Source organism: Thamnophis elegans, chromosome Z (assembly GCF_009769535.1).
Source record: "Thamnophis elegans isolate rThaEle1 chromosome Z, rThaEle1.pri, whole genome shotgun sequence".
Classification (NCBI taxonomy): domain Eukaryota; kingdom Metazoa; phylum Chordata; class Lepidosauria; order Squamata; family Colubridae; genus Thamnophis; species Thamnophis elegans.
The window spans coordinates 99485278-99498295 of NC_045558.1; the positions used below are offsets into that span (position 1 = coordinate 99485278).

Here is a 13018-nt window from a genome sequence, read left to right on the forward strand (position 1 = left end):
CTAGCCCTCCACAGGCAGAAGGCTGCCAAGTACAAACTTTGGCACCTCTAGATAAAAGGATCCCAGAAAGCAGGATGGATCAATGCTCTGACTTAATAGGAAGGCTTTCATATATATGGTAAGACCTAGCTTAATAAGCCATAATGAGAAAGACCCATCAGTCTATGCTAATTTATACATTCAAAGGAAGCTAAGCACAAAGTGGAACCAACTGCTTATGTTCTAATAAGAGTGTATTCATTCTATGGTATATTAAGCCAGAATTCCTACGTTATTACTGTATGCCAACTTAATGCATAAAGTGAAAGCTCATTAAATCAAAAGGACTCCCCTCCTCCCTATTTCTTCATCTATCACCATCCTGCAAATGATGGAGAAAAGATCTATTGAACATGCAAGTCTCTCAGCCAAACATTACCTTCATTCACTTTAGTTCTAGAGTTCCAAATTATTTATCTTCTTCAATATGTCTATTACTACATGCCTACTCTTTAAGAAAAGTGTAATACTGTTTTAAAACTTTACAAGCAAGCTTTTATTTAAGTGGAATTCAATTTCTTTGCAGTTTGGAAATGCATTTCTAATTCGTTGGCAGGAAGGGTATCAACTCTGGTTTTGGTGACCAATCCAGATTGGATCTTGCAGGAAGAGTATTATTTGTTTTGTTCCTCCCAGATGCAAATGATCTATGTGCAATTTTGTGCACAATCTGAACATTTCACAGAGTATTATTTTAAATTCAGCTTACTAGCAGCTATTCAGATTATCTGCTGATGCGAAGGGAACCTTGCTTCTTCCACTGCCCATCATTTATTCTCTTTTTATTGACGGAAACATCTTTTGAAAAACATTTGGTTTTTCTCCCAAGCAAAATTTTCAGTTTAAGGTCTCAGACAACCAACAGAGATTTCTGCAAGCTTGGGTATTGATGGTGAACTTTGCCCTAACCAAAAATGACTCAACGCCTCCTATCTTCAAATACAGCTGGTCATGTGGGAAGCTTTTGTGTTTGGAACTTGGCACAAATAAAAAGGGCAGGGCAAGGAAAGTGATCTCTGGGCCCTCCTGCAAGATTGAGATAGTGGTTGATGTCATGATTGCAAATAGTGTAGCTTCTATTGTTCAGTAAAGCTGGACTTTCCTGACAAGAAAAGAATCCCCCCCCCCTGCTTATTTGCAACAAATAAGCAACTTAACATCAAATAGGCAAGGAAAACAAGTGCTACAAGCTATGACTCAGAGCACAGCAAAAGTACACTGAAGAGTCAAAGATGCTAAATCCAAGATAGATTCTGGAGAATCTTCGCCTGTTAGATCTTGAAGTAATAGTTTTAACACCCAAAAATAATTGCGTGAAAACTTATAATCCATTTGATTAATCACTGTCATGCTTATTCTGTAAATGTTGGCAAAATAGTCCAGGAAATACCATTTCAGAATCAAGAATACCCCTTTAAAACTGAGAGAAGACTTATGCAAGGAACCAGTGGAAGAATGGAATTATGTTTCATGCATTGGTGCTCTGGACCTCTGCCAAAAAGAATGCACAGTTTTACATAGTTCTACATAATAAATACTTCTATGTAGGTAGGTTTCTGCTTTGCCCATCTTTGAGATAGACTCCACTGGGATACAATGCACACAAGGGAAGAAGGAGAATCATAATGTAGCTTTCTTCCCATTTTTCTCTCAACACTAAAAGGTTCCTGCACATAAGGGAAGCTGTTTTTTTCTTCAAGCTGAACACTAAGGAAGCTAAGGCAGAGATGGGGGAAAGGGAATTCGATTTGGCAGTTTCCCTATCAGAATAGCTAGCATCCTGCAATGCGTCATTGCTAAAATTAAGATTGACAGGAGGTTTCTTCAGATTTTCACCTTGAGATAATTGCTGGAGTTGCAACTTTACATCAAGTAATAAGTTACTAAGCAACAATTTGTATATCATTCTTAGTACAACTATGATTTACAAATTATATTAGCTGGATTCCAATTTGCCAAAATGACCACAGTATGTGAATTCAACCAACTGAATTGCAGGAAGAATGCTCTTTCTCCTTCATGATCTGAATTAGCCAGTCTGAAATATGAGATCTGCAATATTGCTACAGACAGCTTCGGTTCATTGGAAATGGACTGAACATGATCATGGTCATTGGAAATTTTATACAACCTTTGAACTCAGTGCATAGAATCACCAAATATGAACCAACAAGTAGCTGAGTAAAGAGGAAAACACTCTTTACTCACAGTAAGAAGTCAGATAATCAAGACACATAGATATTAGTGTCGAAATAGGTATTAACACAAAAACAGTCTTGGCTGTACCCTGAACTGAAACCTTCTAACCCTGGTCAAACTATTATTTGCCGAGCTTGACAGCAATGGTAGAAAATTTTACACAGGTTTCTTCTTAGTTTGTTATCTATATTTCATCAGGAATTGACAGGGATCAAAACTGAGCCTTTACAGATCTAAGATTCAAGCGTTCTTACTGAGTTATGAGATTTTTTTGTAGCAGAAAATCAACTACTTGACACTCACCAGTGCAAACGGAGGGCATGCAGGAAAGCTGAAAGACCTTCCATAACTAATAAGATGGCTACTGTTAGGGTAGCAAAGATAGCAAATAAAAAGAACAAGGCCAGACCACCAGCCAGATTATTGATACTGAGACCCAAGTGAATCACCATGGTCCAGAGGACTTCAGAAAGCTCTGTGAAGAGAAAAAAAAACCCTCTAAATCAATGAAAACAGAAGGATAAAAGGGACCAGCAGTTCCAACCTCATTCTGGGTTTTTTAAGCCATTCTTTTTTAAAGGTATCTAAGGATCATGCCTAGAAAGTGTGGAGATGCTAGTTGTTTAAATTAGTCATACATCGGAAACACACCCCAGGAACAATTTCCTCTAAAGAACTCCACACCCATTCCACAGTGGAAAGTACAAATCCTGCTTCAAGGGACATTTTACACTTATGTAATAAATAGTACTTTAAATAATTTTGATAAAGAACTAATAAATAGTGAGTGCACATGATCTTTTCCAGCACTTTTTATATTCAGCATAATAAAAGAAATGAGTAGTGCAAACCTTAATCTCCCAGCTGTTTTAGATTTCAACTTCCACTTTAGTCACCACAGACAAAAGCAAAGGGCTATCAGAATCATAATTTTAAAAAGTATGAATTATTATTAATAAAGGGTATTATGATTGCCTTCCCTCATTTACACTAATAATAAAAAGGGGGAAAAAACTAATCTTTTAATTCATGACTGGAATTTGCCTTTGCTCTTCACTATGTTCAAATACGTCAGGGAGAAAGTACTCACGTGCATGAGCCAGACTGAGTGCCCAGAGCCGCAGGTATGAGGCTGTATTGGAGATGCATCCTAAGCAATATTCAATGGTATGGATAGACTGATTGATAAGGGTATCTCCAAAATTAAACTGCAGAAGGAAATGAAGTTAGTTCTAATGAGAAACAAAGCATGAAGCAATTAATAGAGAATCTTTACACAGTAAAAGTAACAGCAGAAACTAATCCTAGCATTGCAAGAATAGTCAAAATTCCCAGGTAGCACTCAGGCCCTCAAAAGTCTATGACAGCTAAAGGTCAGAATTATTTACTTAATGTGGGCTTCTGAGGAAGAAATGGCAAAATGAAAATTATTTCCCCAGACTATTTATCTGAGGGGTTTATTTACAGATAAGAGACAGGATATGGGAAGAAGGGATCATTTGGTGTAATTTAAGAGGCGTGATAAGTTATTAAATTGTTTATACTTGCTTTGATGAAGGGAAAAGTAGTTTCTTAATATATTACTTTTTCTTTACATTTTTATTTTTCCTTTCTTTTATTTTTTCTTTTTTTTTTCTTTTCAATCTTTCAATTTTAAAAAATTTGTATAAGTTTGGTATTTTAATATAGCTTCTAATAAAATTACCATAAAATGATTGTTTATGCAGTGTAACACTAAACTGCAAACAGGATTGCTTCTCCAGAGCAAGATGCAATCATAGGTTCAAGCAAACCATCTGAAAACTTTGATTTGGGAGTAAAGTGCACAACATTAAATTTGGAAATAATTCTTACTTTTACATCTCTGTGGCCTACATTTCCATGCCTTCTCAATGCCCCTGTTGTACTAGGAGACAAAAATTATCAAACAACATGGGACTGCCACAAAACCTGGTCTTAGTGAGGCTTGAGCATTAACAAGCATTATCCATATTTTCAAGGTGCTGTGGATAGGAATTTATCTATTTCGTCATTGCATTTGCAAAATTTTCCATTTTCTTATCATTTACTCTTTAGAAAAAGAGCCACTCATAATTCTGGGTATTTAAACAATCATGAAGAATAAGATTTAACAATCAGTAAGAAAAGGATGAATAGTCACCAGAGACATGAAACATTATAAAATAATATTAAGACATCCCATCTATTTTGGCTGATTCATTTTAGAATGTATGGAGCCTTTTCAAAATTGAAGATACTCAGCTAAAAGTACCAGATACGAACTGCAGTTTTGCTGCTTCAAAAATTTTCTAAGTTACATGAGAGCATATTTCAAACTACAAAGACTAAATGAATTCAAGTCTCTTATTTGCAACTATGGAAGATTTTAAAAGTCTTAGCCAAAGCTAATCTCATGAATATGCTAAATAAACACTGAAATTACTGGGGATTTCCATATTTTGGATTTAAAAGCTTGAGATACTTTATCAAGCTTGTTTTTGCATAATGCTACCTACACTTGTCTTATAATAAGCACCATACATGTTTAGAATAAAATCTCGAAGGCTCACGTGATTTGTCAGATGAAAAGGGCAAAAAGCCATACACCAAATTAATGCCTCATTGACTATCTGGCCACCTCTCTACAAATTTTTCAATTTCCGAAGACATTTGACCATGTACTTTCCACATACTACTAACAGCAAGAATATTTAGAAATGTGCTTTATTTGCCAATTGACCATAAAAATCTGAGACAGCTGAATTCTGTGCACAAAGTCACATTCCATATCCCTACTGAGCACATTTACACAATATACTGGAAATGCATGAAAAATACTAAAAGGAAAAGAGCACAATGGTTAAGCTGGCCGGTCTATTTAATCTGCTGTTATAGGTTCATATTCTATACAGATCCTCAGAGGTTTTGCATTATATTTTTTATATATTCAAAGCCTGGCACAAACACTGCAGGCTTATAAAAACTCTCTATGGTTACAGGTAGTCCTCACTACCAATGAAATTGGGACCAAGAAATCTACTTTATAGCAATATGGTTGCATGGTGCAACATCATGTAATTGCACCAACTTATGATGGTGGTACTGGTTGCCCCAGTTGCCATCATTAAGCAAATCTGATTCAGTTGCAGCATCCATCCATGGTTATATGATCACCATTTGCAACTTCCTACTAGCTTCCCATTGACTTCACTTATTGGAAATTGACAAGGAAGTTTGCAAATAATGATCATGTGACAGTGGTGTATGGCAACATTGTAATTTTGACTTGTTGCCAAGCACCCGAATTGTGATTACATGGCTGCAGGAAGTCTGTGATAGCTGGAGCCACAAAGACCTATGATAAGTCCTCCTTGTTCAGTGCTGTTGCTACTTCAAATAGTCATTGAATGAGTAGACATTAAGGGATGACCACAGGTATCCCTCAACATATGACTGGTTGTTTAATGATCATTAAATTACGACAGCTCCATTTTCTTCCAGCTTTTCCAGAAAGTCAGTGGGGAGACTGAAAGGGAAGGTTGTAAACTGCAGAGAGGGCTGAAGAAATGAAGCTCAGATCTCAGATTCACCTTTTGTGAATAGAGTAGAGAGAAGCTCTTTTCACTATGCTGCAGAAATGAAGTAGAGATTACAATGAAGACCCCTGCTTCATTTATCCAGCTCAGTGCAGGCATTCCCTTCCAAGCAGGAGGGGAACTGCCTGTCTGCCTACAGCAGACAAGCGTTTTGCTCCACCCTCTTAACAACCATAACTGAGTCAGGATTGCAGTCACTGAGTGAAGCAGTCACCTGGATATCTCACTCAATGATTGCTTCACTCTGTGACTGTGATTCAGGTCCCAATTATGGTCATAAGTGAAAGACAACCAGAATTTCTGAATCTATTTAGCATCATAGCTGGGGGTGGGAGATGGGGGGACAAAAGTAAGTCTGGAGAAAAGATACAATACAAGAACTGGACATTTTTTCCCATTTCCTGGGAAACTGCTTGGTGTTAGAATAGTGTTTCTCAAACTGTTTCTCCTTCTGCATTAAGCAATTGCTTAGGAAGACCAGACTAACTACTGGATTAATACAAAGACTCTGAACCAGATAATTAAAACTGTGTGGCTACAATTCTTATTAGATGCAGGATGGCAACCCACCACTTTTCATGATTTTGTATGCTAACTTTATAATATACATTCTGCTGTAAAAAGCAAAATGGGAAAAAAATCCATTTTAAGCTACGAGTATAACAAATCCTTTGTGATGCAGCAGTCCAAAGGTTAATGAGTATGCTTACTTTGTCCCTTTGTGAAGGGTCTGCCCCAGTCAGCACATCGCAAATAAACTGAGAGCTATATTTGGAGGAAAATCTGTGCTGCATGTGCTCGGTCTTACATTTCCATCAATGCCTTTGGATTCATTATCAGACCCTGTTATCAAATGGCTGCTATGGAAAGGTTCTTGCTCTTCTCTTGGCAGAGGCACGGAAGATAAAATGATCTATTTTTAACTACTGCAATCATGTGCTGCCAAGATCTAGCTCTCTCTAAAAACCAAAAAGGACATCTGGTCATTCAGAAATTGGACAAAATAGAGGCTGATACACTAGGCAGGGGTGTCAAACTGAATTTCATTGAGTCTGCATCAGGGTTGTGTTTGACCTTGGGGGACCGGGGTGGGTGGGGCCATGGTGGGCATGGCCAGCTCGACATCACTTGTTGGAGGCGCCTGTGGTGGGTAAAGCGCTCTGCCAGTGAAAACGGGCCCCTGAGCTCCATTTTTGGCTGCAATCCTCTGTCAGCAAAAACGGAGTTTGGGAGTGCTGTCCACAGCCCTTGCAAGCTCCGTTTTCAGTTGCGATGGCCTCCTACATCCTTCTGCCAGTGAAAGTGGAGCTTAGGAGAGATGGATGCCTGGAGCCTGCGTGAGCTTCATTTTCATTTTCATTTACAGCCTCCTGTAACCATCTGCCAACAATAATGGAGCTCCAGAGGGCCACACACAGCCCTCCTGATCTCCATTTTCGCTGCAGAGGTACTGTGGGCCGGTTCTTCGCTGTTTCCAGGGCAGCTGCGTGGGCCAGATCTAAGTACCTCTGTGGGCCAGATCCAGCCCCCAGGCCTTGATTTTGACACCCATGCACTAGGGACAAATTCAATTAGAAATCTCCTTGATTACAAATTTTCAAAAAAAAAATCCAGTTGATTTGTCTAACACGGTCTATCCTGAATTGTCAGTTAAGCAAATATTAACACACTGTGACAGATATTCATTCTCCTTATTTCAAATTCTATCCTAATGATTCTGATGTACTTTTAAAATTTAAATTAACAACGAACAAACAATTTTCTTTAATATTACTCATTCCTGTATTCTGAGATGCAGTTTGAAGAACCTAGTTTGCTTTAACTGTTGAAACTGAATGAGCACTAGGCAACCTGAACCTGAACACTTAATCGATGTAAGGCATTGTAGTTATCAGGTATTGCGGAATAAACCCCTGAAGAATTAAATATAGCTTGGATGGAAATATTTTTGGGAAAGGTTAAAATGATACTTGCTCAAGAGAAAGGTGGAAGGCATATCTGAACTTTTTTGGGTGTTTTCATTCATTTTTTAATTCATTTTTTCCTAATTGTTCTTAAATTAATCATAATGCCTTGTTTGTTTTTTACTTTATTGAAAAGCTCTCTCTCTTTATACAAACATAAATGATTTACATATGTTTTGCTAGAAGGGTCAAGCTCAATTTCTAAGCAGGGTAAAAGACAATAAAATAATTGTTTTCTATATTTCCAGAAAGTCCATAAAACTAAGGCATTTTCTGCATCTGCGTGTGGAACAGACCATTTCACTAGAAGACAAACCCAGCAATAATAATTACAAAATGAAACAACAATTTCTTCTTCTGCAGAGATAGCCGAGAGGGAGGAAAAAAGGGAGGCTAGCTTGGTCGGCAGATAATCTCTTGCTCTTATTCATTTGCCTGCTCTCTTTAATCACATAAGTTTCTGTAGGAGTCCCATTATTGGGAACACAAATAATGATAATTACATACCCCTCTCCTTTTCCAACTTATTATGTAGCTGATAAAATGTAGCTTTGTTAAACAGAGATAAAAAAAACCCCCAGATTGCTACAAACAATTCTGGCGAGTGCTGCAGAACTTTGATGTGTGACTACACAAGTGACAACATGCAGCAGAAACTGATTAGCTGCAATGTAAGTGCAGGCTTGTTAACTGAAGAGCTTCTAAATGAATGACCTTGTGACATTTATTACCTTTACTCAACAAATGAAGCAGAAGATTTGAAAAGCCCGGGGACTGAGACAGACAAATGAAGAGCAAGTCCCCGTAATTATTAATCTGTGCAATTCAAAACAATAATTTATAAACTAAATTTCAGCAAAATTCAGAAAAGTCTTTCAAGTATATGTAGTGATTCATATACATATTTGTTTTAAAGCAGAAGATGGATAAAAATGATTAATAATTATCTAAAATTATAAATATTTTATGCATATGATTAAAACAATATCTGCCGAATCACTAATGTGAGACCATTTAATTCTATAAAATAGTTTAAATTCATGGAATATTTAATCTGGATAAATAGAGTAACAGAAATTGGCTACAGGCTTACCACTTCCTCCACGGCAGGCTTGAAAACACAAAAGGAACACAGAGCTTGTCACGTATAATTTAAGAACACAAAAGCATCTCTTCATCTGAGCAACACAACACTAATACTCCATTGTCCAGGAATGTTAAGACTATATCCCCTATCCCACAGGGTATAAGAAGTCAGGCTATAAACAATGAAGTTATCCAGCTCATATCCATGACATCATTATACGTCCTGATCAAAACATGTATACTATATAACAGGGGTCCTCAAACTTTTTAAACAGGGGGCCAATTCACAGTCCCCAAGACTGTTGGGAGGCCGGACCAGCTTGGTGGGCGTGGCTAGGTGGTCACGTGACTGGGTGGTCATGACTAGCTCATGTGAATAGCTGGGCATGGCCAATATAACAGTCCATTAAACAATGCACACAAATTAAACTTGTTTTGCTCCTGGGAATGTTTATTTGCTTTTGTTGCATGTTCCTCCTTTAGTTGATTTTTTTTCCTCCTAGATTGTTCTTTCAGTTTTTTATGAGTCTAGTGGTTCACTTCAGGAAACTCAGTTTTGCAGCAATTCTTCTCAGCCCCAAGGTGTTTACAATCAACAAGTCTCTCTCTTTATCTATCTACCTTCTGTTGATGGGGGGAGGTGAAAAATGGGCCCATTATTTGGCCTCCTGGGACATCAGTGCACCCCATTCTTCACCTCCCCTGTCTCCAGAAGCATTCTGCGGGCAAAAACAGAGTGAAAACAGCCTGTTTTTTGGCCAAAAATAGTCCGTTTTCACCCATTTTCTGCCCTCCTGGGGCCGAAGGGTGTGCGGGGCAATGTGGACGAGGAAGTCTTATGGTCCTGTATGGGCCACATTAATGGCTTCAGCGGGCCATAGTTTGAGGACCCATGCTATATAAGGATAATACAAGTTTAATAAGTAGCTAGCTAGACTTGTAGCATTTTAGCATTGCTCTTTGAAAAAAAGTAAGACTACCAGCCAAAACATATGGTTAATTTAAATAGTATTTAAAATATCAACTTTTCAAGGGGCAAAAAACACATTCAAATAATGGAATACATTTTTTTTTAAAGGTATAATGTAAAAAATATTACAAAGCGAGAGCCGGGGGGGCGGAGCCTGTTGCCGAGGAGGGCTCAACCGAGCTCCTCTCAGAGATCTGGTCTGTATATCTAAATAAGATCATAGATATCACCCCTTTTTGGCTAAGAAAGGGGCAGGGAGTAGCTCTGTGTGCTAGGGTCTATTCGTAATCCACAGCCTTTCTCTTTTTTTTTGGCTGTGGACAGAGATTAGACCCAGCGTGAGCGGAGTTTTTATCTCCAGCCAGTTCTTCTCAGCTGCCTTTTTTGCAGCCCCAGACAGGCGAGCCCCCCCCCCCAGGACAAAGCAAAGTTGTTTGAAGCTAGGATTAATACGGGCGGGTCCCACTCCTCTGAGATTTATGCTTTTATTACTATCTTAAATACCAGCACCATTTGTCTTAGAGCCTTCTTTGTTTAAAAGGACTTCAAAATGGCGATTTCTCTCCGTTGGTGACTGATAGGGGATGTACTTAGCCGGTTTTACCTTCCTGCAGACCGCTCCTTAACAAAATAAATTTTTTTTTTTTGGAAACAGAGGGGAGCGAAAGCGCTGTTTATTTGTTTATTTATAATGGCACCCAGGTCAAAATCGAAGCGTCTCTCTGCAAATGTGCCTAAAGAATCTAAAGAATCTATACTGGAATCGCAGCCCTTGTCTCCTACGCCCTGTACTGGAGAATTTTTAACACAGGAATTTTTCTTTCAAATGCTTAATGATTTTAAACAAGACATTAAGGAATTTGTATTGGAGCTATATGATGATTTAAAGTCTAAAATTGACCAAATGAAGGCGAATACGTTTGCAGCCGTGTCTGCCCTGTCAGATTATTCTGCTGAAATAGAGAATAAATTGGAAAGCTTGGAGGAGGCTAATTTTAATTTGACTACTAATATTCAAATATTACAACAAAAAATTAGAGACACTCAAGAACAGCTCGTGATGATAAATTTTAATAAGAAGGCATTCGCAATAAGAGTCAGAGGATTCCGCGAAAAGGAGCGAGAGAATCTGAAACAGACCTTTGTTGAAGCCTTCAGCCATGCGGTGGGAAGCCCGGGACTTAACTTTGATTGGCAGATTCGGAAAATCTATCGCCAGAACTCGTTGGTAGCGGAACAGCGACAGCTCCCGAGGGACATAATTATATATTTTTCCACAAAAGAATCCAGAAACGCGATTATGCAAAAGTTTCATAATAACAGTCTGCGAGTTGATGACCAGGACTTGATTGTCTTCAAAGAAATACCTTTCCAGATGTTGAGAGCAAGAAGAGACTATGCATTTTTAACAAAAGAGCTTAGAAATCAACAGATTCAATATAGATGGGAGGCCCCAGCCGGCATTACGGTCACATTTGAGAATCAAAGACTTCGTCTTAACTCTGTTTCGGAGGCTCGAGATTTCTATTACAAGACTTTGAAGGCGGGACTTCCTGATTCACTTGGGAAAGAGGAGAGACAAGCTGAAGGAGAAGGCAAGCAACAGACCACATGGCTGCAAGATGGAGGGGGTAGCCTTTCCTCCCTCGGAGAAGCAGAAAAGCGGAGACCGAGGATTTAGACATTTTAAAATATTTGCCAAAGTTGTGGACTGAATGGGGGTTTGAGACCTCTCTCCGGTAGAAAAAGCGGAATTTATTGGTGGGGTGATACTGATTGTATATATGTAAAATGAATGCGGAATGATCTATGTTGTTTAAATTCTGTTAGAAGGGATTACTTTAAAACAGAAGGTAAACTGATTCTTGTTGAAAGTATTATTTGAATATGTGGAATGATCCATGCTATTTAATTTTTATTAGAAGGGAAAGCTTGGTGAAATTATTTTGAGTTAGATTTTAAATTAATGTCTGCATAAATTTGATAGTGGTAAATATCAGAGAAGCAAGGGATGAGGGTAAAATGCATGCGGAATGATTTACGTATATTGGTGGGGTGATATTGAATGTATATATGTAAAAGGATGCAAAATGATTTATGTTGTTTAAATTCTGTTAGAAGGGAAAGCTGGACGAGATTATTTTTTCAAAACAGAAGGTTAACTGATTCTTGTTGAAAGTATTATTTGAATATGTGGAATGATCCATGCTATTTAATTCTTATTAGAAGGGAAAGTTTGGTGAAATTATTTTGAGCTAGATCTTAAACTAATGTCTGCATAAATTTGATAGTGGTAAATATCAGACAAGCAAGGGATGAGGGTAAAATGCATGCGGAATGATTTACGTTGTTTAAATCCTATTAGAAGGGAAAGCCGGTCGGGATCATCCTAAGATAGAATGTAAACTGATTTTTGTGTAAAGTAATACTTGATCCACGCTGCTTAAATTTTACTAAGAAGGGAAGGTTTGGTTAGATTATTTTGAATTACTGTTTGAAAATAAGGTTAAGAAAGATTATTTACGCTGTTTAAATCCTATTAGAAGGGAAAGTTTGATTATTTTTCTGTAAAGTAATATTTGAATATGTGGAATGATCCACGCTGCTTAAATTTTACTGGTAGGGATTACTTTTGAGTTAGACTGTATATTGATGCCTATACAAATTTGTATAAATGTTTATCTGAATACAAGGTTAAGGAAGAGGAACGGGAGAGTCTACAGGAGGTTGGGGTAAATAACAAAGAAGCAAGAGACGAGAATAAAATATAGATAGAATGACTTACACTATTTAAGCATAGATAAAGATGGGGGGCTGAGCTTAACACAAAGAGTTCTTTTTCTTTTTTTTTCCTTTTTCTTTTTTCTTTTTTCTTTTCTTTCTTTTTTCTTGTTTTTCTTTCCTTTAATATATTACTTTTATTTTTAATCCATACGAACACAAGATACTTTAGATAGAAGGCAGTGCCAGGTGTGGGCCCTGGGAAGTCGGGAGGATTAGGGATGGGGATTTATGGGGGGTGGGTGGGTGGGTGTTAACATAGTCTCAATAAGAACAAGAATGCACTTATATACGGTTGTTGTTGGTTTTTTTTCCTTTTTTTTTTCTCTTTTCTTTCTTTATATTTTTTTTTTCCTTGGTTTATTTTACTTTTTATCAGATTA

At 37.7% G+C, this 13018-nt stretch overlaps 1 protein-coding gene across 3 annotated transcripts in view; it reads right to left on the reverse strand.

The window, feature by feature from the left end:
• Positions 1–13018, reverse strand: part of ATP6V0A1 (ATPase H+ transporting V0 subunit a1) — a 61343-nt gene that overhangs the window by 10636 nt on the left and 37689 nt on the right. For all 3 annotated transcript variants that reach the window (XM_032234675.1, XM_032234674.1, XM_032234676.1), the window contains exons 19-20: positions 3329–3446; positions 2542–2713 (exon numbers count right to left, since the gene is read on the reverse strand). In XM_032234675.1, the coding sequence (XP_032090566.1) occupies positions 2542–2713; positions 3329–3446 (290 nt within the window). The remainder of the gene's footprint in view (positions 1–2541; positions 2714–3328; positions 3447–13018) is intronic.